Raw genomic sequence first — 27071 nt, 5'->3', positions numbered from 1 at the left:
CCATGATTCCTATCTGCTTTACTATTTCATGTAACTGGCTCCATTTTCGTATCTGCTTTACTATTTCATGTAACTGGCTCCATGTTTCGTCGTATCTGCTTTTATCTGCTTTACTATTTCATGTAACTGGCTCCATGTTTCGTATCTGCTTTACTATTTCATGTAACTGGCTCCATGTTTCGTATCTGCTTCACTATTTCATGTAACTGGCTCCATGTATCGTATCTGCTTTACTATTTCATGTAACTGGCTCCATGATTCCTATCTGCTTTACTATTTCATGTAACTGGCTCCATTTTTGTATCTGCTTTACTATTTCATGTAAGTGGCTCCATTTTCGTATCTGCTTACTATTTCATGTAACTGACTCCATGATTCCTATCTGCTTTACTATTTCATGTAACTGACTCAATGATTCCTATCTGCTTTACTATTTCATGTAACTGGCTCCATGTTTCGTATCTGCTTTACTATTTCATGTAACTGACTCCATGATTCCTATCTGCTTTACTATTTCATGTAACTGGCTCCATGTTTCGTATCTGCTTCACTATTTCATCATGTGACAATCTCCTAGATTCGTATCTGCTTTAATGTTTTATCATGTAATTGGGTCCGTTTCCTATCTGCCATACTGTTCCTTGCAACTGACCCCATTTTTTAAAACTATTTCTCATTTTCCCTCCTCCGTACTCCGTTTAATGTGACCAGCCCAATGTTATAGATCTACTTGTTACTCTGTCCATTTGAGCCGTGAAGATACGGGGTAGAGTAGGTCTTCAGCAACCCATGCTTGCCACAAAAGGCGACTATGCCTGTCGTAATAGGCGACTAACGGGATCGGCTGGTCAGGCTCGCTGACTTGGTTGACACATGTCATCGGTTCCCCATTGCGCAGATCGATGCTCATGCTGTTGATCACTGGATTGTGTGGTGCAGACTCGATTTTTTACAGACCGCCGCCATATAGCTGGAATATTGCAGAGTGCGGCGTAAAGCTAAACTCACTCACTCACTCATTCAGGATATAGGAAAACAATTGAATGTAAGCTAGCCTCCGTCAAGTTCTATTTATAAGTGTTTGACTGTGCTCTACCTCTGACATGGTTGTATTTCTCATAATAGTTTGATCATTTGGTAATCATAATCGATTCGAATGGGGGGTATCAAACACATGCTTTGCGGATCCTTGGAGCTCATGAACATTACTCTAGATGGTGATTTCGATACAACAGGCCATTAGAATACCCACATATATCATTCTTGTCATCAGCAGAAAACCTCCCAAGGTAATATCTGGAAAGTGAAGTTTCCACTGACTAATAATCGTCTTTCCACAGCTCGAAAAGAAATATGACGTCACCCATCCAACTCGTAACAGACCTCTGAAATCCAGTTGACTTCAAAGTGTTACAAATAACCATTTAAACCTCTTTATGAATCATTTTTGCTTGTATGCTCAAGAAAACAATTCTGTAAGCAGCAGGTGACGTTTGTTCAAGTAACTCGATAACTGTGATGTTAATGAAAAATGCTTGTCCAGATGTATATTACTTGACTTGAAAGGGAACATGTACAACTGAAAACCAATGGCATCTCCTTTAGTTGTTAACCTTTATGCGGAATTGTCCGTTAGCTAGGATGTCTATGCATAATCGTACTGAATTGATTTTGTGTTCCTTTGAAGTGTTCATATTGTATAAATTAATTGACGTCTCGACAGTTAAAGGTTTTTGTAAACGTTATGTTCATGTCATACACCTATAATATCTGTCCTAACGGGGTCGGGTGGTCATTCTCACTGACTTGGTTGACACATGTCATCAGTTCCCAATTGCGCAGATCGATGTTCATGCTGTTGATCACTGGATTGTCTGGTCCAGACTCGATTCTTCGCAGACCACCGCCATATAGGTGGAATATTGCTGAGTGCGGCGTAAAACTAAACCCACTCACTCACTCTGTCCATTTCATGTGTCAACCAACCAACCAACAACCAACCTTTCGGGTGTACAGGTGTGTCCCTTTGGTGTGCATGATACCTGCGATCGTAGGTTCGAACCTCCAATTCCTGATTATACTTCTCGGTTTAAGATCTTCATAACTCTTATGGGGCGGTGGGGTAGCCTAGTGGTTAAAGCCGTCGCTCGTCACGCCGAATGCCCGAGTTCACTTCCCCACATGGGTACAATGTGTGAAGCCCATTTCTGGTGTTCCCCGCCGTGATATTGCTGTAATACTGCTAAAAGCGGCGTAAAAGTAAACTCACTCACTCATAACTCTTATGAAACACTGAAACAATGTTAAAAGCGACATAAAGTAGAACTCATTCACTCAGTACGCGAGTTCATTTGTACCTTCTATTCACTCTTTAATTAATACTAACTGAATACTGTGCAGTACTAATGGAGTACACAAATTAAATTAAACTGATCTACCTAACTGCTTCATCCATTACCAAGATACCCGATCAATTTAAAGCACACTAATGATTATTAGAAGGAAAGACGAAAATAGCCAGTCAATATTTCATTATGGAGATAATTCACATACCTTGCATGCTGAAAGTAATTTGATCCTTGGACAAAAGATTCAAATATTCATTATTTCATCTAGATACACATTGACACATTCGATCGGCTTTAACCTCGGGACGAATGGTTTCTTGCACTTTATTAAATAATTAAATACGCAGTTCGTATTGTGTAAGTACGTCTGTATCACGTACGATAGCTTCTGGTCATACTCTTTGTTCATTCCACAAAAATCATACTGAATATGTACATAAATTACATACTTGGCTTGTGAATATTTGTGTGATGAAAAGTTCCTTTGAAGCGTGGTTTCAAGTTGACATGTTGTTTATCATTTATCATGTTTCATCACAAAACGTGTCAATATTGGCAAAATGTGTATGAATTTTAGCATAATATTCATTCAAAACGTCATGCTAGGAGGTTATCTGTCGAAACAGATTCCATTGAACGTAAAGTGCTAAATAGTGCTAAAGTTAAATGAATAATTAACTAAAAATCAGACATGACACCATTTAAGGTTATAGGGTATGGATGTTTTACTCTATCGATAACATCCACCATTTCTACTGTCTGCAAAAAAAGGGAACACATCTGATAACTTTCATAATTTCTAAAATTTAGTTATGACTATAATGCAGGTCCGGGTGGCCCAAATGAATCTCTATTCCATCCCTTCTTTTAGACGTCAATGAAAATCTTCGGAGATTTCATCTAAAAGAGAGGCAATGGGGTAGCCTAGTGGTTAAAGCGGTCGCTCGTCACGCCGAAGACCCGGGTTCAATTCCCCACATGGGTACAATGTGTGAAACCCATTTCTGGTGTTCCCCGCAGTATATGGCTGGTATATTGCTAAACACAGCTTAAAACCTAACTCACTCGCGTAACTAAAAGTACTGCGCAGTAAATGGTTTCATACGCAAGGCGTATTGCAGGCGTATTGCAAGGCGTGAGTCTAATCTAAACTCAGCACTAACAACTGTATGTATTTTAACTTTGTGTGATATGCATGAAATGCAATACAGCAATCATTTCCTACGCGTTTCCTTTCTGTACTGACCAGCTGATGAAGCATCTGAAGCAAGGATCTTGCGATGTTGGAATCCAGTGGGTACTCAACCACGGTCTACATAGATGGCAAATAAAGGAGTTGTTGATTATCAATATGTGCTGTGCATTCAGAGCCCGGCCACAAATGCTATACCATACATTGTATATCGAACTAGCAATACTTAACAGATGTAGGTTACACATACACATCAAGCGGTTATTGCCTCGGGAATTCATATCACATTATTACTAGTACCGTATGGAAACTATAAAAATATTTCTATGAAACCAGTGGAAGAATCGATAGTTCTAGCTCTGTCTTTATTGCTGTTTATTACGGGAGTTTATTAGCAAATTTACAAACAGGTTTCGTTACAGTTTACTTCCTCCCATTGTAAATATAAATGTTGTCAACGTCAGAGAAGAACCGGTGTCGACTATCAACCGAAACAGAGGGGAGTTGGTTAGAAACATATGGGGCAGACAATTTTGATTTCCTAGTGGAGAAAAAGGAAATATTTTTTCAGATGTTCTTCCAAAACCAGATATTTTTCTTTTTAAAACTTTGAGTCTACATATTATATTTTTAGAATAACCTCGCCCTTAACTTTTTGTGCTGATCTTGTAATTGTTTTCAACACTGCGGAATATTTTAGAAAGGGGTGGATGGAAGCGGAACTAATGTGTTTCAGGGACAGTGAGACAGACTAGGTAGACTCGTGAAACGCTGAACGCTCCAGCCACGGACACGCGTTCTGAGACGGCTCGGCACTTGAGTCAGCGTTGTCAGCAACAACAGAAGCAACATCGTTCTTTCATCGATGTGGTTATACGCTCCTTAAAGAGTACGGGTGTTGCCTATGCGCCATGGCCTGTTATATTTTCAGCCTTAGTCCAGACACGTTAGCTAGCCACTGTGTAAAAAGGAGCCATTGTCTCCGTGTATTTCAAGTAATGATTAACCCTTTAACTGGAACATAATCAAAGGAGATATGTTTTAAGATGAGCTTTAAATAAAGCTGAAAGGAGAAAAATGGATGTACTCTAACTGAAATACCTAACATGATCATGGTAATCAATACGACATACCTGATAGTGTAAGTTATAAAAAGCGTTGCACAGCTTCGCCTAGTCAATACAACTTTCTATTGAGTACATATGGCGTGAATCTATAGTCTATAGATTAGTATTCAAGGTTTCCGGCGAAGGACAATCAGATCACAAGACGTCACACGTTGACTTGACGTATTTTCGGCTTGCCTACAAGTATATAATATATAGGAAGTCTTCCATGTGTCTATTTTATGTATCAAGTGACATCAAGGTCGTATAATCTCGAGGAAGTCGTCTTATTTTACCTTTATTTCAACTTATAACCATCTGTTTGCAATCACGACGTGTGTTCTTTTATCCAGGTGTTAAATATAATCATTACCAGTTTCCCCTATGCTGCTACTACAAACTGCACCACGATTCCTGGTGCGTCGTCAAACAATACGACCCTTGAAGATCCGGGTTAGAATTGGTCTTCAGCAACCCATGCTTGTCGTAAGAGGCGACTAACGGGATCGGGTGGTCAGGCTCGCTGAGGATGCTATAGGTATAAGAAGACCTAAAGACTCCAGTTCCATGAGAACATAAGAAAACATAATAAAAAGTTTCGGAACGTAGTTGCACTTTTACAGTCCAGGGTATTTTTGTTGACTTCTATTTTCCATGACGTATCGATCAGGTGAGGATTCTGTAGTGAAACAGCAAAGACGAAAACTGCTGACTTGACAAAACGTGTTGACGCTACTCCCGAGTTTCTGGTTTCAAACCGAAAGTATAAACATCATTTCATCACACACTATATAAGTTAATTGCACGCGTCTTAGTAAAATCCAATATTCTCACAGTACATATAAGTACATAAGTGAGCCATTAAATAGCAATAATTGCATTAATGACCCATTTGCACTATGACTTATAATGCTTTGGTACCCCGCCGAGTGGTATAGACGGTGTCGTTATTATGGTAGAGAGAGAACGTTCGGACGCTGCGACAATAACGTGTCATATCGAACACAAGCATACTTGCATTCAAGCTTTCAACGGCAGGCTGTATACATGTGTAACAGGTGTTCATGCCATATTTAAATATAGGGATAAGGATCAACATCTTGATGTTTTCACAATATTGAAGGCTCATGAACAGCTTGCAACAAGCACTAATAGCGCCTGAATAATGCAGCTATCGCACTGTCGTTAGTTTGAAAGTCTGATTACAACGAAGGGAGGTAACTGGGACGCGTTTATGAGTTAACATGAGTAATGGAATTTATAGAGGACTTGAACTGGGATGAATGAAGGATTTTAACATCCAATGTTTTGAAATGTAACGGATATCGACGCTTATTCTGAAGAAAATTGTGCGGAGGGTGGATTTAACCCTGTATCCTTGGCCGGAATTCTATGGAATGACAGTCTTTGTTAGAGGATAATCGCCAGCTCGTGGAGGGTTAACAGCCGAAGCCGATTTCTCAGTCCACGGAAGTACTGGCCCCGATATGCAAGCAGATGAGTGGCGTTATTGCATGACGGCATTAGGCCTAGTATTGGATATAATGTGTGATATGGTACCGCCAACCATTTTCGTGGAAATTGATTTTATCTGCTTCGTTCTGAATTAATTGTTAAGTTGCGACATGTTATACACTCGGTGACCTCGGTTCTAACATGAAATGGCTAGGGGCTAGGAGATAACCTTGTCTACCACACCTGGCACCGTGTGGATATTGATTTCGGTCATTTCAGATTTTATAATTGTTAATTATATCTAAAATGTTGCTAAGTTTTTAGCAGAGTTTCAGTATCATGTATCAAACAATGGTATTAAATCTCTTCCTATTCACACGTGGGTGTTCAACAATAATCAGCTGTCTTCTTATACTGACTATTGACTTATCATGGATGCCATGCATAACGAGGAATATTACTTTGGTTTATACTAGTCGCCGGTGGAGCCAAAAGATCCCGCGCGTACTCCGTGGTTGGGAATGGTCTTTCTGATCTTCAGGTAAGCTGCGGCATCAACATGATCGGTTATAACGTCCGACTCACGGTCCTTTGTAATAACTTGGTCCGGCTGAGAGGGGAGTGGGTCAGTGGGGAGGGGCAGGTGTTTGAGGGAAGGCTAGGTGTTTGAGGGAGGGGCGGGTGTGAAAGCGAAGGGACACGTGTTTGAGGGGAGGGTAGGAGTAAATGTGGTGGGGTAGATGTGTGAGGGGAGGGAGGGAGGGTGGGAAACGGCAGGAGAGAAAGGGGAGGGGCGTGAGTGTGAGGGGAGGGGCAAGTGTTTGAGGGTGGGTGTGTGCAGGAGTTTGAGGGGAGGGGTAGGTGTGTGAGGGGAGGGGCAGGAGTGTGACGGGAGGGTCAATAGTATGGTGGGAGGGATAGGTGTGAAGGTGGGGTTTAGGTGTGTGACGGGGGAGGGGGGCAGGAGTTGGAGGGTAAGGACAGAAGTGAAGGTGTGGGGTAGGAGCAGAAGTGAAAGTAGAGGGGTAGGTGTGTGTGGGTAGGGGCAGGAGTTTGAGAGGGGTGGGTGTGAGAGGGGAGGGGCAGAAGTGAAAGTTGAGGCGCAGGTGTGATGGGAGGGTAGGGAGTGAAAGTTGAAGGGCAGGTGTGTGGGGTGAGGGGCATTGGTGAAAGTTGAGGGGCAGGATAAAAAGTGGAGGGTTTGAGAAGAATTAAGAGGGATGGGAATATGCAAGAAGAGCAAGAGTAATTTTTGGATAGTGAAGTTTGAAATCCACAAGTGAGAATATTCGTTACTGGAACCATTAAATATTACTAATGATGATGATAATAATATGAGTATATCGCCGTATAACGCCAGTCCATGTCATAACATTTTACCATTTTAACTAACGCATATGAATCAATGTTTTAATTTCAGAATTTTAAGATAAAGGTGACTTTTTGTGTCATTTTTTACATACATCTTTGTTTTTACATATTCCAACGAGCAATTTCCTTGCAACGATACTCAAACCACATCTTTATTGTGGCGGTGGCAGAATATGTACGACTTTTTACAACATTACTTTATCAATCTTTTACTCTTTCACATTTGAATTTTATATCGCTGAGAGTATTGATCAGGTTTTTCGCCTCTAGCAATGGGAACCAATGACGTGTGTCAACCAAGTCAGCGAGCCTGACCACCCGATCCCGTTAGTCGCCTTTTGCGACAGGCATGGGTGGCTGAAGATCAATATTCTAACCCGGACCTTCACGGGTGGACCTCAATATGGACTCCTACTCGATTGTGTATAGTCATATCTTTCTCGATGATAATGTGGTAACTTAAAAGAACCCACGAATCCGTTGGTATATGACCAGATGGTGGCCACATGAATACGTGCAAACACCTAGTTGCGGGTACAGCAACGTGCAGTAAACTTTGACAAAGTACTGTGACTATGTGTCCCAGTCCACCCAGCTGTGAATGGGTACCTCGTAAGGATGGGAAAGCCACATTAACTCGGTGCGCCTAGTGGCTGCAAGAGTTGTATGATCCTTAGGGAGTTGAGATTGATAATACGAAGTGCCGTTGAGACTGACATCTTATGATCGAGAGAAAAAACAAAGCGTCTGTGAGCAGCCTAGTTGGAACTCGGCGCTATATAAATAGATTATAATAAGTTAATACTCCTCCAATCAGGTGATATTGTGTTATTGTACATCTCCCTGTATCTTCCACAGATTTAATGAAAACGTCTCTTGAAGAATATTTCCAAGTAACCTGTCTACCTTCGTCTTCTCCCGTGTGTGGCTTAACCAACCTGTTGATTATTGTGTTGTGGAAGACATACTGTTTGTTTCATATTGTACCCAACACAATATCATTAAAGTAAAACCTTTGGAGATTCGGGTTAGAACTCGTCTTTAGTAACCAATCCTTGTCATAAGAGGCAAATAAGGGGATCGGGTGGTCAGGTTCGCTGATTTGGTTGACACATGTCGTCCAACTGTATTCCGTGTAGATCGACCCTAATGCTGTTGATCACTGGATTGTCTGGTTCAGACTCGATTATTTACAGACCGTAGTCATATAGTTGGAATATTGCTGAGTGCGACATTAAACAACAAACCCGTGTGTTTTCATAACAATGCACAAAACATCGCGCCTAAACGCATCATCTAACATGACTTTACGCTAATATACTCCCTGTACTAAAGGAAGTCGGTAAAAGTGGCAAGAAAATTGTTTTCTCAAACAATCTCCCGTGACATTTACCTTTCCTAATAGGAATGTCTCGCCTGCATCAACCAATGATTCTCGACCATGAGAAGACGGTCTAACAGTAGCGTTACTTGGCGAAATGTCGACCTGGCTAAACACAAAGCCAAATGCTTTAATCCATTACTTATTTATACATTCTCATCTCAAAACTCTCTCTGAGTTTGACATAACAATTCTTCGCCCTTCTGGAGAACAATACAGGCCAAACCACCTCCCATTCTACAGTCTTTCTGAAGAGGACTGGCATCAAAGTTCGCTCTCAGATTAAATAAAAGGTCCTGTTGATTGCTCTTTAATGCCAGGGCACGCGATGTAAAAGCTATCAAAGTCTATCATCTTCTGACCACGCTCATAAATTGTATTCTCAGAGATAAGATGAGAGGGTATTTGTAGATTATTTAGTATTCCTGGAGCCCCTCATGTATTATTTGATTTAACGCGGGCTCCCAGGGGGGTTGAATACATGGCCGGATGATATGCCCCAGCACGAGGCAGCGCTATTGATTATTTCTTCACAAGGCTAAGGTACCGATCATTGTGGTTTCAAAGTATTGTTACACACAAGTCGGTTTCCCTTTGATTCTTATAAAAAGATTTTTAATCAGCAAAGAGGATATTCGTTTTCGTCATTGTTCCCGTAAATATTAAAGTTGTATTCAGTTTGACAGACAGTTGTATCGTGTCTGTGGTGCTTGTCCATTACCATGTTCTTTATACCATAAGAAGAGGTTGTATGGTGGGTACAGGTCTGTAGGCGGTATTCTGATCATGTCGATAGACATACGCTGACCTCTTCCACTTTAATCTAGAGTTTTACTTTACAATTTTTAAAAATTATTTTGAAAGTATGATCTCTGATAACCATTTTAGATGTTGGGTGGTTATTTCGTAAGTACATGCGGCGCCATGTTGAGAATAAAAACCAAATGCTCCATAACGGAGTGTAATAGCTGCCGCCATCTTCCTTGTCAAACAACTTGAGTGCATGACTTATAATTGGCAGGGGAGCTATATTCTTTATTTCCCTGCTGGGTCCTAGCTATGATTGGTGTATGAACTACCCAACATTTCCCTTTGATAGTTCAGTGTAGAAACAACGGTAGCAAGCTGGTATATTCCTTCTACAGTCACCACGTGACATTTTGTCGCACTAGGAAATACACCTTGGCTGTAAGCAAACGTAGCAATGTCGCGAAACCTCTGTTTAGAACGTGAAAATAAGGTTTTTAATGAAAATAATTTGTTTACGAAAATACAGGAAGCCGTATTCTTAACCACAATTACAATTTCTTTAGACTTTTAAGATTAAGTTTGGCCCTGGTTACACTCCTCTAAGACCAAACATCGGCACTCTCTTCGTTCTGGTCAGACCTATCTTCCAACCTATTTGTAAATTAGGAGGAACAGGTGTTGCAGTTATCTAAGGTGCCAAAATTCGCCGAGTTGCTTCCCTTGGGTACGATCGTGGTTTCGAATCCCGGTACCCATGTTTTAGGCCTGTGAGCACCATACCCATGCTCGTGGGTTTTGCGAAGTGTTGAACGTCGGACATCTGCTTCATTTGGGCTTTCTTTGCACGTGTTTTACATGGAATACTGATAATTTAAGTGGCGTTAAACCCAGCTTACTTTCTCACTCTCTGTCGACTCATTTTAATGCCAGTTGTACATAGGCATATATTTTTCATTGTTCACCAGCGCAGCGTGGAAACAGACCTTATTTTCTTTGCCAGAGTTAGTGGGAGGTGACAGAGCAGCATAAATTATTTCAGTCTAGTTCAAGGAGTTACTGTTGACTTTAAAATGACCTCGTTTTAGCGCACTCTAATGCCTGTTTCGGATGTAGGCACGAGAAAAGGTATCATAATTGTTTTCTGGGTTGCCTTTTTTATCAGAGGTACAATTATTATTTTTTTAATTTAAACAGGGATAATCTACAACATTTATAGTCTCCCTGATTTAAATTACGGAACGGGCTTCGCGTAAAGAAAAGTATTAAGAATTTCAACATATCGCAAATAAACAATTAAGACAAATATTTAATCAAACAGACGGGAAAATAAATTTCAAAGATTAATTGAAACCTTCCGTACGTAGGCGCCATTTCCGAGCAGTAATTATAGTCCGCTAGCAAAACATACTGGAACTAAATGTGGAGATAATTACTCTATGTGTCACCGTCACTAATTTCATACCTTCCCCGAAGACTGTCTGTCGATCAAGGAAATGACACTCCCACCACTTTGCGCCACTGCAGCTGTTAGTTCAACAGGCGCGGCAGCAGAACGACTATCGACTGTTTTCTTAAATGCAATGTCGTGTATGAAGCCATGCATGTCCCGTTTCCGGTCTGTTCCAGATATGTTTCTTTTATACCCATGACGCTAGCCTATACTTCAGTAAAACTACAATTGATTCATGTCCAACGCTTTGGTCAAACAATACACGATTAAATCGTCTCTTGGTATTTTTGAAAAGAGGTATCTATTTGTGTTGAGAGACGGAAATTCGCGGTCTGTTAGTTTGCGACAGGAGATTTATTAGCTCACTCTCCCGTCATGTTTGTTGTCCTACTATCATCGAGCTTCTTTTGTAGGCTCAGGAATCACCTGCTGGGAAATCCCACTTCACGCGAGGGAATTCCGCCCTCGGACGATCCTATTGTGTAATTATGTAAGACAGGTTGATCGTGTTGCTCTTAAATGAAGGAAATACATATTTTAAGCGAGTGTGCTACTAAAAGCAATATATCAAAGTATTTTTTTTCTGATAGCACAATATTGTGGGGAAAGGTCATTTAAGATAGTGACAGATTTGTAATCAGGTATTACCCGTTTACCCGCCATCAAGATTAACCGATTGAAAATATCGACCAATGAAACAACAGTTTGCATTCATTGACGTAGGGGGTTCCCGTGTTCGCCGACAAGAAAAATATGTCGGCTGAGATTTGTGTTGCATTCGAGCAAGGTGTTAGCCATGCGTTGTGTTTAGAAAATGAAAACTAAGGTATCATCTGGCAGACGTTACGAGCAGTTGGACATGGAGGATGGTGGAAACAAGCGTCTCATGGACGAGGAAGTAGGACTTTCACTAACGTTTCTCATGTTTATAATCTGTGCAGATACCGTGTTAAGGAAGTACCTCGTTTTAACGCTCAAATCACGTCATCATTTTGTCGCTGGAATATTGTCAGTACATGTCGTAAAGTATGTATTTTGCGTTGATAATTACACAGTACTATGTGTATATACATCATTTGTTAATATGCTTTGATTTCTAGATAGACGCTTAACACTGATAAGTAGTAATAATTGGATCAGAATGATATCGTCTTATTACGATTACGCCATGACAAGACAACATAATTATTAAAGGGGGCGTATCAAAAGTTTTCGATCTGTTTTTCTCCAAGGACACTGGTGTATGTATAAATTCATATACAATTACTGTTCAAATGCGGAAATTACTTTCACTTTCTCATTGTATATCCTAAATTTTCATTCATAAAAAAGCATATTTAAAAGACATCTGTCAGTATATATAAATGCACACTTGTATGCTAAAGAATTACATATTAAATATGGAACATTTACATTTATGAATATCCATAATTTCAAATATTTTTCCTGATCAGTATACATTGCACCTGGATTCCAAAGAATTGCATGTTAAATATTAACCATTTATGAAAATACATAATGTAAAGATATGCCTTAATAAGTGTACATGCTCACTTATGTGTGAAAGAATTGCTCATAGATTTCAGAATGAAATTTCATATATGTATGTATATTGTAAAAGAGTAAGTTATCTATAAAATCACAATTTCCTTTTAACTAAAAGACAGGAAATAGCTTATTGAAATCCAGTAAAAATGTACTCAAGATTCCACCGAGTCTGTTATGGCAGAAGAAGGTGACAGGGATACAATATTGAAGTGACAATGTAGAGCCACATGTTCATTGTGTATGACTGTCAGTGTCAGTGACAGTGCTGGCATGCAGTGGTGGTGGTGGGGTAGCCTAGTGGTTAAAGCGTTCGCTCATCATACCAAAAAGTTGAGTTTGATTCCCCCAATGGTTTCAGTGTGCGAAACCCTTATCTGGTCTCCCCAACCATGATATTTCAGGAATATTGCTAAAAGCAGAGGAAAACCCAACTCACTCACTCACTGGAATGCACTAGGACACTCTTGGAGTCCTCAAAAAACCACCATGGCATATATATTTGCATAGCTGGCAGTCGGAGAGATGTTGGGTCTTTGGGTTTGAGCTCAAAATGTTCCCAAATAATACCTTTGTAATACAGACATAACTGAAAATGTCCCCTGGTTTATGTAGCCCTTTCGTCTAAGTGTGATTGTCTGATTTTGAAAGCCCTTTCCCCTTCCCCAAGGTGAAGGCCATTAAGGGTGACTGATTGATTCTCCTACAGCTGAGCGTGTCGCCACAAGCAGCAAACATTCTAAGTAAGGTCACAGAAACCTGAAATATGTCAAATTTGTGTTTCTTCCTGTCCGTACACAAATTAAAGCAGCTAATGTTATTCATTTTCAAATAAGTATATTTAAAACATCTTTGATATTGTACGAGTAATATTATTTTTAAAGCCTATAAGCAAAGCCATCAGACTTAAAAACTGACTTTACTAGGTTGCTGATAGCGCCTAGCCTTACTAGAAATAAACATCTGTTTTGGGACAGGTTATGGATTTGATGGTAATTAGATTTATACATGTATGTGTAGATTCAAGAATTATATAAGTGTGTTGAAATTAATTTTTTTGGTGCATATATAATTAAGTTTGGAAAGCTGATTAACAGGTGTATTGCATATATGTCATTGTTTGTCTAAATGGAGGGATAATATTAGCTATGTGATAAAATCAATGAGACAGTTGACTAAAATACCTGTTTTCTTTGTGTTATTGACCACATGTCCTGTCCCACCGAAGGAGAGAATATAGACGCAGGATGTTGTTGTAAAGCAGATATTGATCAGCTGCGTGTTTAAAATGCAGTTTTTCACTTCACTGTCACTCCTGATTGAGCCCTACTGAAGCTTCTTTTGGAGAATTTTGATCAGATATGTTCTAGCTATGAAAAAATGATGTTGTATAATGTGTCAGGTTAGAAATTGACCTGTAGATGGATGGTGTGTTGGGAATGTAATTATGGACAACTCATTACTGTGGAGTGAGTGAGTGAGTATGGTTTTACGCTGCTTTTAGCAATATTCCAGCAATCTCACGGCGGGGGACACCAGAAATGGGCTTCACACATTGTACCCATGTGGGGAATCAAACCCAGATCTTCAGCGTGATGAGCAAACGCTTTAACCACTAGGCTACCCCACTGCCCCCATTACTGTTAAAGAGCAAACACATGTACCTTAATTAATTAGCATGATAACAATTAGTTTCTTCTCTTCTTGACATTTGGTTTGATGAATTTGTATGTTTGTTTATTATACTGAGTGAGGAATGTTCTTACATCATGTAAGTACATATAAATATTTTTAAATGTAATTTTATTTTCTAAAAGACAAGATGCTAACCACCCACCTAATAAGAGATGTTCATGAATGTAAAGACACCATGTGTTGACATTCATACGTTTTACACAAGACTTCCTTTGTTATATGAAGTAAACAGTGGCAAAAGCCTGGGGAACCCCTTGGGAATTCACATTTCAGAAATTAATACAGAGGCATTGTTTCTGATCATTTAGACCATTTAGTCTTGAACAATGAGTTTCATCATATGGACGTCAGAGAGTCTAAGTGCATGGCCCTCTAAGAATGTCCTCATTGACAACCCTTTCTGGTAGACTGACTGACTGACTGAGTTTGGTTTCACGCTGCTTTTAGCAATATTCCAGCAATATCACGGCGAGGGACACCAGAAATGGGCTTCACTCATTGTACCCATGTGGGGATTCGAACCCTGATCTTCGGTGACCCATAGACTACCCCACCGCCCCCATTCTGGTAGAGAATGAAGACATGCACTTCCAAACTATTGACTCATTCTGTGTCTGTGACAATCTTCAGTGATATAGGAATTATCCTCAGTATCTATTTGATGCATCCTTATCATCACCTTTCAATGATTGGCCTCATAATCAATAAAGACTAAAACATGTAATGGTGTCAGGTTCATTAGCAGCTTTGGACAGTCTAAGTAAACTTAGACTCAGTATTATTCGTTACACTGCTATACTGAGTCTAACAAAACCTTGTGGAAGGTCTTGTCAGATAACCTTTTCAATTGACCAATCAGAACACAGCTTACCAAATCGCGAAAGTTGACATTCACACATACCTTTTGAACTTTTACCTTCAAAAAGGTTTGTACCGAACGATTCCTAATGCTATTTTCCGTACGATCGGTTCCTATAGTACTGTCGGAAATAGAAAAAAACGGTATTTTCTCAATTATCTCTACAATTTATGTAGTTGATATGTGCAAGTGTGAAATTTATGTTAAACTAAGTTTGGCCTAACTACAGTCTCAGTGGTAGGGACATAGGAAACGTAGAAAAAGGGCTTTACTTAGGAGATATTAGTGCAGAAATGAGCAATGCGGTTTTTTTCTAAGTCCAAAACGATTTATTTGGAACAGACCATGGCTTTATGCAAATTAGTGTGCGACGATATTGTATTACAAAGGACACTTTTTAAATGCCCATTTTGAAATTAGACGTAGCTTCATTATAAACGATAGCTGGCGTAAAAAATAATAACTTTCATGCTGAAACTATTAAGGATGTAGCTATCATGGAGTCTCATTGTCACTATGAAAAGAAACAGATAGGAGGGTTCGTCTCAAAAGCAAAACCTGGAGGGGTGTCGCAGACGATCGTTGGGGTCGGGCTGGGGGATAGAGATATCAGCTAAGATAAGATAATCCTTTAGGGCAATTATACTGGGGAAGTACACGGCATGTCATAACAATTTACAAATAATATCCAGTCCTGTCGATCTTCGCGATTGGATGGTCATGCCACCTATATATTTTGAGACATGTAATACCATGCGTTTCTATGGTTATCATGTATCATACTCTTTTACATATCTCAACATAAACTTTATGAAAGAATGACACGTAAGATGTTAATCAATAGATGAGACATAGTCAGCACACATGAAAAAGCACAAAATATCTTTGATATGACCCCTTGTGCCTGTAAGGCAGCACATGCATTTCATGCTAGGCGAATCGACGGTCCGTTGTCATACCTGGCTAAGCAACCTAATTGCCATCTATAATCTGATCTATTGTTTTCAGCAACTATTCGTATTTTTGCCCGATTTTACGAGTAAACATGCTTTTCCGGATATCCTATTACGCATCCCACTGAATGCCAAGTTAGGCCGAAGTGGGTTATTTCGACATATGCTATTTGCAGTTGTGTAAATTTTAGGGATACAGAGTAACAGCCTAAAAACAGTTTTTTTCTATTTCCGACAGTACTTTAATGAGGCACGCCACAGCAATGAGTAAACAGTCACGAAAAAATAGAGTTTTAATTGTCAGTATTCAAGCATGTCAGCTTGCTGAAATATTAGCTAATGATAGCCATGTCAACAGAAACCCCAAAGTGTATATACTGCAGGTAAAATATCTGTGTTTTGTGCAATTTTCATTTGTTGGGAGATCAGTGTTGGCGAACGAGGAAGAGAAAACCCATTTTGTAAGTCCCGCCGAACCCTAAATAGTAGCTGTTGTCTGATTGGTTAAGTCCGTTCAGAAGCTCGCGTTTGATTGGACGGTCATAGGTCGCTCAAAGGTTACTTGACGCGACCTTCCACAAGGTTTTGTTAGACTCAGTATAGCAGTGTAACGAATAATACTGAGTCTAAGTTTACTTAGACTCCAGCTTTGGAAATCTCGCCTGCTACAGTTTTTTTGGTGTCAGACATTGTGAAGTAATGTAGTTGATATTAATTATTAAGATGCACCGTCTTTGTGACCAACTAATGAGCATATCTCTTTGTAGATTTCTTGTGTCAAATAATGATATCATTTGAATCTGACTGCTGTAAACTAACTGCAAAAGTTGTTATGACTGAGCGTTTTGAGAACATGTATGCTCAGCTTACCCTAGTCTGTCATACAGACCCTGAAACAAATTTATCCAAGAAAGCCCATGCAAGTGTAGAATATGTGGCAAGTCTAGATTTCCACAGTTTCAGGGTCTCTGAACATGAAGAAAGTCTCTGGGCTCCATTTCATTATATTTTATGATTATAATTAGGGAACTGTTTTTTTCTGTAAAATATGTTCATTTCAGAGACTAGATGCTAGTCGAAGGTTACCCCTCCTCTTGACAAGTTTGAGGAACTATATTTCTCCATGATACAGGTGGTGGTTGTAAAGTTCAAAGTGTAAATAGGCAAACATACTTTCTGAAATTGTGTATTCATCCATCAAGGTATATAATAGTGATATAAAACATTAAGAGAACTGACATCCAAATGTGGGTTCATTGAAGTATGAAGCTTCATAGACTAATACTTAGTCTCTGAATATATATAATTTTGATAGTAACAAAAAAAGCCCATTTAAATTGAAAAGGAGCCCCAGGGAGACCAGAGATTCAGAACCTGAGGAAATCTAGACTTGCTTTATTTAGGGCTTTAGCACTGCAGAGAGAGCTTGGCAGTGGGGAAAATAATGTGGTTCAGGGACTGTGAGACAGACTAGAAGCTTCACAGAGTAAGATGGCAAGCTCTGACACAGTTAATGGCCCTCACGTACATTACAAAGGGTCATACTCTGATAACTCACGCAAAGTTCTCAACTGATAGAGGCTGCCTGTTTGGGGTCTAGTGGACAGAGCATTTGCCTGTTGGGGGGTTGATATCCAGACACATGACAGGGGTGGATACAGCTTTTTGAGAAAGGGTTGGTGGGTGCACAGTTCATTTTCCCCTGTTTTCACGAGAGTTTCAAGGTCTTTTAATAATGTGCACTTTTGCACTCCCCCTTTTGATCCACCTGTGCATCATACCTATAGATTAAAAAATGCTACTTGTTGTCACCCTGCCTCGTGCTTGGCATTCAGTGCAGAAAACAGACTGCTATCTATATGTATGAAGTAGGGTATGTATGTAAACTGAAAATGGTATCTTAATGTGCAAGCTTTAAAAAACTTCATTGTTCTGAATAACTCTAGCAGCCACACTCACACATGTGCTTGCAAACTGCTACATAAGCACAATAATCCTGAATACGATGCTACACCTTCAAATAAAGACATTCTGTACCGGAGAATGAAATGCATGAATTAACAAAAATTATTCAATTAATATTCTAAAATCAAAAAGAAGGGAAACTTTACTCAGTAAAAGTGAACATTTCTTTTATATCTGATTATTCCTCTAGTTCTACAAAAATGGAGCGGTGGGGTCACCCAGTGGTTAAGGTGTTCGCTCGTCATGCCAAAGGTCCAGGTTCAATTCCCAACATGGGTATAATGTGTGAAGCCCATTTCTGGTGTCCCCTGCTGTGATATTGCAGGAATATTGCTAAAGGTGGATAAAACCCAACTCACTCTACAAAATGGCTCCATGTCTCTTTTTCACTGGTTCCATTGAGTTATATTTACGTCAGTCCATATTTCACTGTATAACGAGGATGGGACGAACCATGTAGTCTGCATGACATTTGACAGTTTGAACATTGTGCATTTAGACACTGCAGTCAGGTTTGCTCATGGGTGAAATGTGTGCAGGACTCTCATGTTGGTCTTGGCATTGACATAGCTGACTGTTTGAACAGTGGAGCCCTCACTGACACCTCACACAGAAACACTCGTAGCGTAAATTGTAACCTTAAATAATCCTTTAAGTTCTTTCAAAACGTTGGACCTTTCTGTTATTGTTGGTAATGTGGTTCAAGCACATTTGTGAAGCCCATGACTAGGAGCCAAGGTTGCAGCCACCTCTTTTGATTTCGTCATTTTGAGTGAAAAATTGTTTTCAGTTTTGAGACCATCATTCACTATTTTCCTTTCTTACATACTTTTTTTATTTGCTAATTTTATCATATCCATTTTCCTTTTTTTAGTTCAACTTGTTGTTGATAGGTGTTTCTTGATGTCAAATAATAATCAAATTCCACCTGAAATGCACATCGAGCATGTGGAGAAACTAGTAAGTACTTTGTTTATGTTGCAATATATGATAAGGCCAGACCAATTTTATTTCTTGTTTTACGGATTTTTGTCCTCAGAAAACCTAAAGGCATGAGGGATAAAAAATAAATAAATAAAAAAATCACCAGTCAAAGCTAAAACCCGCATAAGTTTTTCAAAGGCATTGTTCTTTAAGTTTGCTGAGGTGCTCAAAGCACTGATTTTTAACACAAATATTTTTAGATAATTCAGTTTAAAGTTTCTGAGAAGGGCTACTAGTGTTTTAGTGTCCAACAAACTGCCTTGCATAGTCGAAGTCTTGCTCCCATATATCTTAACATTAGGATTTTAATTGAAAGCAGTCCTAATAGGTAACTTTATTTGCATATTAATTGAATCACAATTCCAAATTTTTTGGATTAGTGTATCACATTCATACTGCTATCTAACTTATCAATTTTCCTTTATTCAGTCTAGCTATGTCATTGGGTGGTCACCAGTGTTAGACTTGATCTTCAGTAAGCCATGCTTGTCGTAAGAGGCGACTAACAGGATCGGGTGGTCAGGATCACTGACTTGGTTGACACATGTCATCGGATCCCAATTGCGCAGATCGATGCTCATGCTGTTGATCACTGGATTGTCTGGTCCAGACTTTATTATTTACAGACCACCGCCATATAGCTGGAATATTGCTGAGTGCAGCGTAAAACTACACTCACTCACTCATTGGGTGGTCATTGTCTGTGCACATTGGCTCAACTGGCTTCATGGATATCATGATAACACACCATTTAATTGGATGTCATGTCATAATTCCAGTGTCATTAGAATACTGAAAGTCAGATACAGATACAGAATCGGGTTAGCTTTAGTCTTCAGCAACCATGCTTGTCGTAAGAGGCGACTAACGGGATTGGGTGGTCAGGCTCACTGACTTGGTTGACACATGTCATTGTATCCAAATTGTGTAGATCAATGCATAGGCTGTTGATCACTGGATTGTCTGATCCAGACTCAATCATTTGAAGACCTCCACCTAATAGCTGAAATACAAACCGATTGGGTGGTCAGGCTCACTCACAAACCAACCAACAAAGTCAGCATGCTGAAGGAACTGAATGACTGATATCACAGAGAAGTAGGTCACATATTATCAGCTTTTAGATGTCATATGATTTGGTTCATATGAATATTTGGCTTAGATTGATAAATCATTGGAAGATATTGTATTATTTCTTTCTAAATAATAATCATTGAATTTAGAATCGTAAAGAATGTGTGTTATTTACATTTCAGTATTATATCACATTGGTGGAGGATAATCATGATTGGAATTCATGTCGTATTATCTTTCCAATTTCCGTACAAAATGAGATTCCAGTGATTGGAATTGCTGTAAACGGAAAGGGTCATAAATGTAGGCAATATACGACTGTTTTTACAGACAAACCTAGATTACTCATAAACGTGTGGGAATATCAGAATATGGTTTATTATTATGCTAGCAGCTATATGTTTCACTTACACAATTACATAGTGGCAGATTTTTCAGACATAACTGTAATAAACGCCACATGGTTCCTGTTGAATATATTCTGGGTGAATCAAGATGAATATCCTTGCATTATAACGTTTTGAAATTTGAATGTATGGTATCAAATGTGATGAAATTATTAAGTATTTTTAATATCACCAGAGAGGTCATGGAGTTTATCAGTGTACGTTACCATGTTTTGGTTACAGCAACAAAATGGATGACTAAACTGTCGGTTTATCTCGGCAACAGCCATCAAGATATATTTTTCCCTTGAATGTTTATTGTCTTAAGATAATAGTTAACAAGAATTGGTTGATATGAAGTGGGAGATAAACGATGTATAGATGACAACGCTGTTTTTCTAGCTTGGCAACAAACTCAGCTGCGATGTTGACAAAGATGGTTTGTGTGGTTTGCATGGAGAGCTGGAGTGAGTGTTTGCCTGATTTGCAAAGCATTCCCAACATGTAGTAGTTGACATTGGAACACTGGATCACAAACGTTTGTCAATGTGTGTTTGTGTGGTGTTTCTCTTCAAGTCCGGAACTGTTTAACATCTTCATAGTGAAAATGGCAAGAATCTTGTCACAGTTTCGAAATAGAACCAGTATTTGAATGAGGTTCTGAGTATCGATAGTTGTTCTTGAAAAGGGTTTGAAACATTTCGGGTTTGTTTTCATACCTATGGTGCATTGATATTTTCGAAGAATATGAATCCATATGAATGTTTTCCCCCTTATTTTTCACTGAGGATTAGCAGTAGACTTAAACAATTGATCCATAGTGTGTACATCAAAATGGTTGTGTTTATCTTATTGATTAGGTTCACATAGTTTGCCGTTGAGTGGGTGAACAGTGATATAGATTTGCTCAAAATTTACACAATCTTGGCAGGGATTTCACCAAAAGGTTACACCCAAAGTAATACCAGGGGTCAAACCCATGGTATGTATCTAGCAAACACTGAACCTACTGTGCCACCCAGGATGCAAGCAAGAAGTGTATACATGTATTTCCACAGTGTAAACTTGCCAATAATTACACTCTGGATGTTACAGAGAGGAAGCACATATATAGTTGTATATTTCATATCTATCCATGTGAATAAATATTCACAGATCTTAATATTTAATATTAAAGGAGATCTTATAAATGGCTTTCGATGATTGCAAGATTGGCAAGAGGATAATTAGTTTACCTCTTGAACCAAGAAATGTTTGTGTCACTTCACACAAACTTTGCAATGATAACATCTCTGTTTCCATTATGACTTTGTCCTTGAGGGAAATATACGATTCACCTGAGTTGGTATTGGTGTCAGTTATATGGCTGGGGTCCCAGATCGTTGAATAAGATTTTGGTTTATCATGGCAAGGTATTGTGCGTTTCGAGATAGCTGACTGGGGGGTAACCTGACACTGGATTTCAGCTTTTGCTGCATATTTGTTGTGACACAGGAAAATATTGTGAAAATGTTTTGATTTATGTGTGATAAACATCTCTCATGTAAATTAAACAAGATGGAAGACATTTTTCGTTTGTTTGGGACGTTTGTATTAATCATCAAGAAACTAACATTCAAAACAAACTAAAAAACTGACATGATTGATGACATGATAGTATTCGTTATCAAGAAACTATCATGTCATCCTAACCTCAGATGAAATGTCACACAGATATATATCTCTCAGGTTTAAGCAAATGGTTTTCCACTGTTTTTTCTTCTTTCTTTCTTTCTTAAGAAAATTTCATGAATTAAGCTGACAACTTTGTGGTGCAAATAATTTAATACAATAGCGCCTTGAGCATGTACTAGTTGTGTGTATATGTACTCTATATAAATATCCTAAAATAATAATAATGAAATAAAATGATAAACACAGATATATGTGCAGTTAGCAAAGTATAATCGAGAAGTGTCTGGGTTTTTTTCCAGAATATTCTCTCTCTCTCTCTCTCACACACACACACTCTCTCTCTCTCTCTCTGGGGCAGTGGGGTAGCCTAGTGGTTAAAGCGTCCCGGGGTTGTCACACCGAAGACCTGGGTTTGAATCCCCACTTGGGCACAATGTGTGAAGCCCATTTCTGGTGTCCCCCGACCGTGATATTGCTGGAATATTGCTAAACACAGCGTAAAAACCATACTCACTCACTCTCTTTCTTCTCTCTCTCTCTTTCTCTCACACACACACACACATATTTAAATGACAATTGTACATGGCTCTTTCAATGCCAATTTAATCAAACATTAAATATATCCTCAGGGCTTTTAAAGTGACATATGTTCTTTTAACTGAAGCACATGTATTGATTGGCCATAGTGCTTTATACAGCCTAGACTGATATTCATTTGAAATAACAACCATGTTCTCCAGTCTGCTTGTGTAGAGTCAGATTGTGTCTTGTGACTTTCCACTTTTGTTGTGCCGGTATGTTAGAACTGTCTAATGTAGCACTGGTAACGCTGCAAGCTGCTTGGAAGCAGTAAGAACCTTGCCAAGTCAAACTCAACTAAATGAGCCATGAATTATTGATACAGTAATACTCCTTGGAGAATATCGGAAGAGAATTTGTCAGCGATATTTGTACAGAGTGTCAAGCAAAGGTGATTGTGTTATATTCTGACCGTGTCTGGACTTTTAAGGTGATTAATGTGATTACGAGACAGGATGAGGTGGGATACCCATAATTCCCTTGTATACACCATTTGTCCATCTCGGTCTATCTGTGATCTCCCTCAGATGTTGCCAAATGTCAATATCTAAAGAGGAAGTGAGGAATTTTCAGTAAAATAGTTAGACTACTGTACATATTTCTAAAACATTAATTAATGTATATTGATCCTCCAGAGAATTTTGACCAGACAGGGAAATATGTGGAATTTGGCAAAAATTGATAATTTAGGCTTATAAGATTAATTATTCGATTCTCATCCCATTTAAAAGTAAGAGTCAGACATATTTTCCATATTTTCAAGAACTCAACAAATGTAAAGAGAACCACAGCAGTGCACAGATGTGCGAGCCTAATAATATGTGACACTGTAAATAGCATGACAGCAGGTTTATCCTGTTATTACAGGGCGGTGGGGTAGCCTAGTGGTTAAAGCATTCGCTCGTCACGCTGAAGGCCCGGGTTCGATTCCCAACATGGGCACAATGTGTGAAGCCCATTTCTGGTGTCACCTGCTGTGATGTTGCTGGAATATTGCTAAAAGGCTGCATAAGCCCAACTCACTCACTCACTGTTATTACACTGTCAGGTTTTGCAGTGTATGCCTGCACTTATGTCTTTGATCGATTTGATTAATTTTAATTTTTTTTAACTTTAATATTAGTTACATTAATTTCATTGAAATTTTGTGTGAGCTGATCCGCAGATCACACCAACCCAATGCTATTTACAGCAACCGTGATCTGATAGCAGCCACTGACACTTGTTGACAACCTTTGGGACCGTTCATAATTTATGGCTAGGTGGGGTGTTGATGATTTTTATGAAGAAGCATGTACAATGTGAATGACCCCCCCTAAAATTTATGTACAAAATAAGTGACCCCCTGTATGTCATGTTCAAAATCAATGACCCCCACCTCCCCTTCCCATAATTTCTAAGCATAATTTTGAACATATTTTTATGTACAAAATTGATGACCCCCTAGCTCCCCAGAACAAAATGGCTGAAACTCACACACACACACACACACACACACACACACACACACACACACACACACACACACACACACACACACACACACACACACACACACACACACACACACACACACACACACACACACACACACACTCACACACACTCTTAAAATCATCATCATTATTGTATATGTATATCACATTCTACTGCTAAAATAACGCAAGTATTGGAATATATTATTCATTGTAAAATGGAAATTTCAAGTAGATCTGAGAGAAATGTGTGTGCAGATGCTTGTTATTTCAACCTCATTTACAGGACAAATATTCACAGTAATTGTAATCTCTAATAATGATAATAATAATAATGTGTCCATATACACTCATGTGCCATATTTTAAATGAAAGTTTATTTCATCTTAGCAATAGTTATAGGGTATGAAATTTTAGGGGGTACAAATTTGACCTAACACCTGTTACATTTTGTAAACAAAAGGGGAATAACTCTCAAGTGCTTAGTATGACGTCTGCTCAAAGTGTTCATGGCACCTAGAGGGAAAGATCTTACTGCCTATCAGAAAAAGCTCATATTAAGTTTGAATTCAGAAGGCAAGAGTTGAAGTGAAATAGGTAAAATAACTGGAATTAATAGGTTTACTGTCTGTAATTGTGTGAAGCCCATTGCTCGTGTACCCTGCCTTGATAATGCTAGAATATTGCCAAAAGCGGCATAAAAACCATACTCACTCACTCACAGTACCAAATGCTGTATACCTAACAAACATTATATATGAACATATAGAAAGTTGTTCACATAAAAGCTGTAATTCTGTTGCTGGATTCAGAGGTATGTTGGATTGCCACTGAATTCGACTTTCTGATTTGCTGTTATTGATTTTCTCCCATTGTCACTGTTTGACAGGCTTATCGCTCAGACTGAGGCAAGGCGGAGTATTATTTACCAATGTACTGACATCAATAGCTGTGACAAGATGTGACACATCACACTCAAACATCAGTGTTTGGCTGGTAACCATACATACAGTACTACCAGAAATTATTGAGAATTTAAGAGTGTAAATTTGTTAAAAAAAATTCACTCATTACTCACGTATTAAATGTGAATATTAGCAGAACATAACTCCAGATTCAAAGACAGGTGAACAGTAAGTATTTTGTCAAGTCACCATGGGCAGCAATGCAGGCTTCAATGCGGCGGGGCATACTACTGATCAAAGAAGTTAGAAGTAGTGGTCCATGCTGTCCCAATATCGGACCACCTCTTCTTTCATTTCAGCAATATTTGTCAGATTTTTCTTATTGACACTTTCCTTCATAAGTCCCCAAACATTTTCCATTGGATTAAGGTGAGGGCTATAGCTTGGCCAATATAATAATTTCATTTTTTGGGTTCGAAACCAGGCCTGTGAATGCTTTGAACGATGTTTTGGGTCGTTGTCCTGCTGGAAAATCCAAATATTTCCATAGAACACGTGAGCAGATGGAAGTAAATGTCCATCGAGAGCATCTGTGTACCGCTCACTGTTCATATTCCCTTCACATACACAGAGGGGCGTTGCCCCTAACACAGATATGCCACCCCACACGTTAAATTTCGGACTGTACTTTGGGCGCTGATACAAAGGTTTTTCAGTTTGTTTGGTCCAGAATTTCAGTGTATTAGGAAACAGCCACACAGAACTTTCATCTGAGCAAATCACGTTGTCCCAGTTAACATTTCTAGGCTGTAAGCACCAGTTCAACCTCCGCTTCTTTTGTTCAGGTTTCATGATCAGTGATGGAAATCCTCGACTTTTCTGCCAACCCATTGCATGCAGCTCAGTTCTAATTATCTCCTTACAGACAGCCACAGTTCCTCTATCAGTCATATCCAGCCTTACGTTTTCTAAATTCCATCATTTGTTTTTAGAAACAAGAATACCAAGCCGCCTCCTGTCGCCGACAGTCAATTTTTTGGGCCTACCTGCACCTCCCTGGTGCTCAATGCCATACCCATTTGCAATATTTTTCAAAACACGTTAAACAGTGGACAAAGGGATGCCTGTTCTACTTGAAATCACTTTAGCTGATCTGATGTCCTTGTTATAATACTCCAAAATCAACTTCCTCTTCTCTAAATCATCCATACTGAGGATCACTGAAAATGTCGTCTGCTAGCAAGTAAACAAAGGGGGGATAACTCTTCACAAACTATTTTCAGCATTAGGCTGGTTAGTGCTGTATATGGAAATGAACCAGTCACAAAACATGTAAGCATTGACCCCCTGTATAACACAGCTCTCCATCCTTGTCTCACTGTTAACTCAGGGGCGGTCGGGTTGCCTTGTGGTTAAAGCATTTACTCTTCACACTGAAGACCCGGGTTCGATTCCCCGCATGGGTACAATGTGTGAAGCCCATTTCTGGTGTCACCCACCGTGATATTGCTGGAATATTGCTAAAAGCGGCGTGAAACTATACCCACTCACTCTTAACTCAAGCACCCCATCCCCTCCAAGGGTGTCAAGGGACAGGAAATAATTTTGAATTTGCTGTCAGTCAGTGAATACACAAACAGTGATATGATGATTTGATGGTCACAATGGTCACATTTAAGTATCAGTGACATGGTGAGGTCAAGGATCACACAAGATAGATCAGCATCTCCACAGTCAGTCTCACTGGCCCTGAGCTGCATTATTTTCCCTTCTCTTCTTCCAATTGTTTTTTCATTTATGCATGTCTTCATTCAACATCATTATGTCAATATATATATGCGGTACGTCTCAACTTCTAAAATGCCACTCAAACAAGTTATCATTATGTCAGTTTGTAAATATCTGAATGAACACCTGCTTTCAG

At 39.1% G+C, this 27071-nt stretch overlaps 1 protein-coding gene across 9 annotated transcripts in view; it reads left to right on the top strand.

The window, feature by feature from the left end:
* LOC124264135 (dipeptidyl peptidase 4-like) overlaps window positions 1-27071 on the top strand; it is a 541860-nt gene that overhangs the window by 353605 nt on the left and 161184 nt on the right. The window contains exons 1-2 of one of the 9 annotated variants that reach the window (XM_046698859.1): window positions 5985-6143; window positions 6575-6642. The exons of 7 other annotated variants lie outside the window; for them this stretch is intronic. In XM_046698859.1, coding sequence (XP_046554815.1) covers window positions 6134-6143; window positions 6575-6642 — 78 coding nt within the window. In that variant the 5' untranslated portion in view covers window positions 5985-6133. Of the gene's footprint in view, window positions 1-5984; window positions 6144-6574; window positions 6643-11781; window positions 11952-27071 lie in introns of those variants that run through there. One more of the 9 variants, XM_046698858.1, reaches the window with a different exon arrangement.

The sequence above is a fragment of the Haliotis rubra genome, unplaced genomic scaffold, assembly GCF_003918875.1.
Source record: "Haliotis rubra isolate DU_JTF1 unplaced genomic scaffold, ASM391887v1 Scf91, whole genome shotgun sequence".
Classification (NCBI taxonomy): Eukaryota; Metazoa; Mollusca; class Gastropoda; order Lepetellida; family Haliotidae; genus Haliotis; species Haliotis rubra.
The sequence above is the reverse complement of the archived record's forward strand: the minus strand, read 5'-3'. Positions and strand labels throughout refer to the sequence as shown.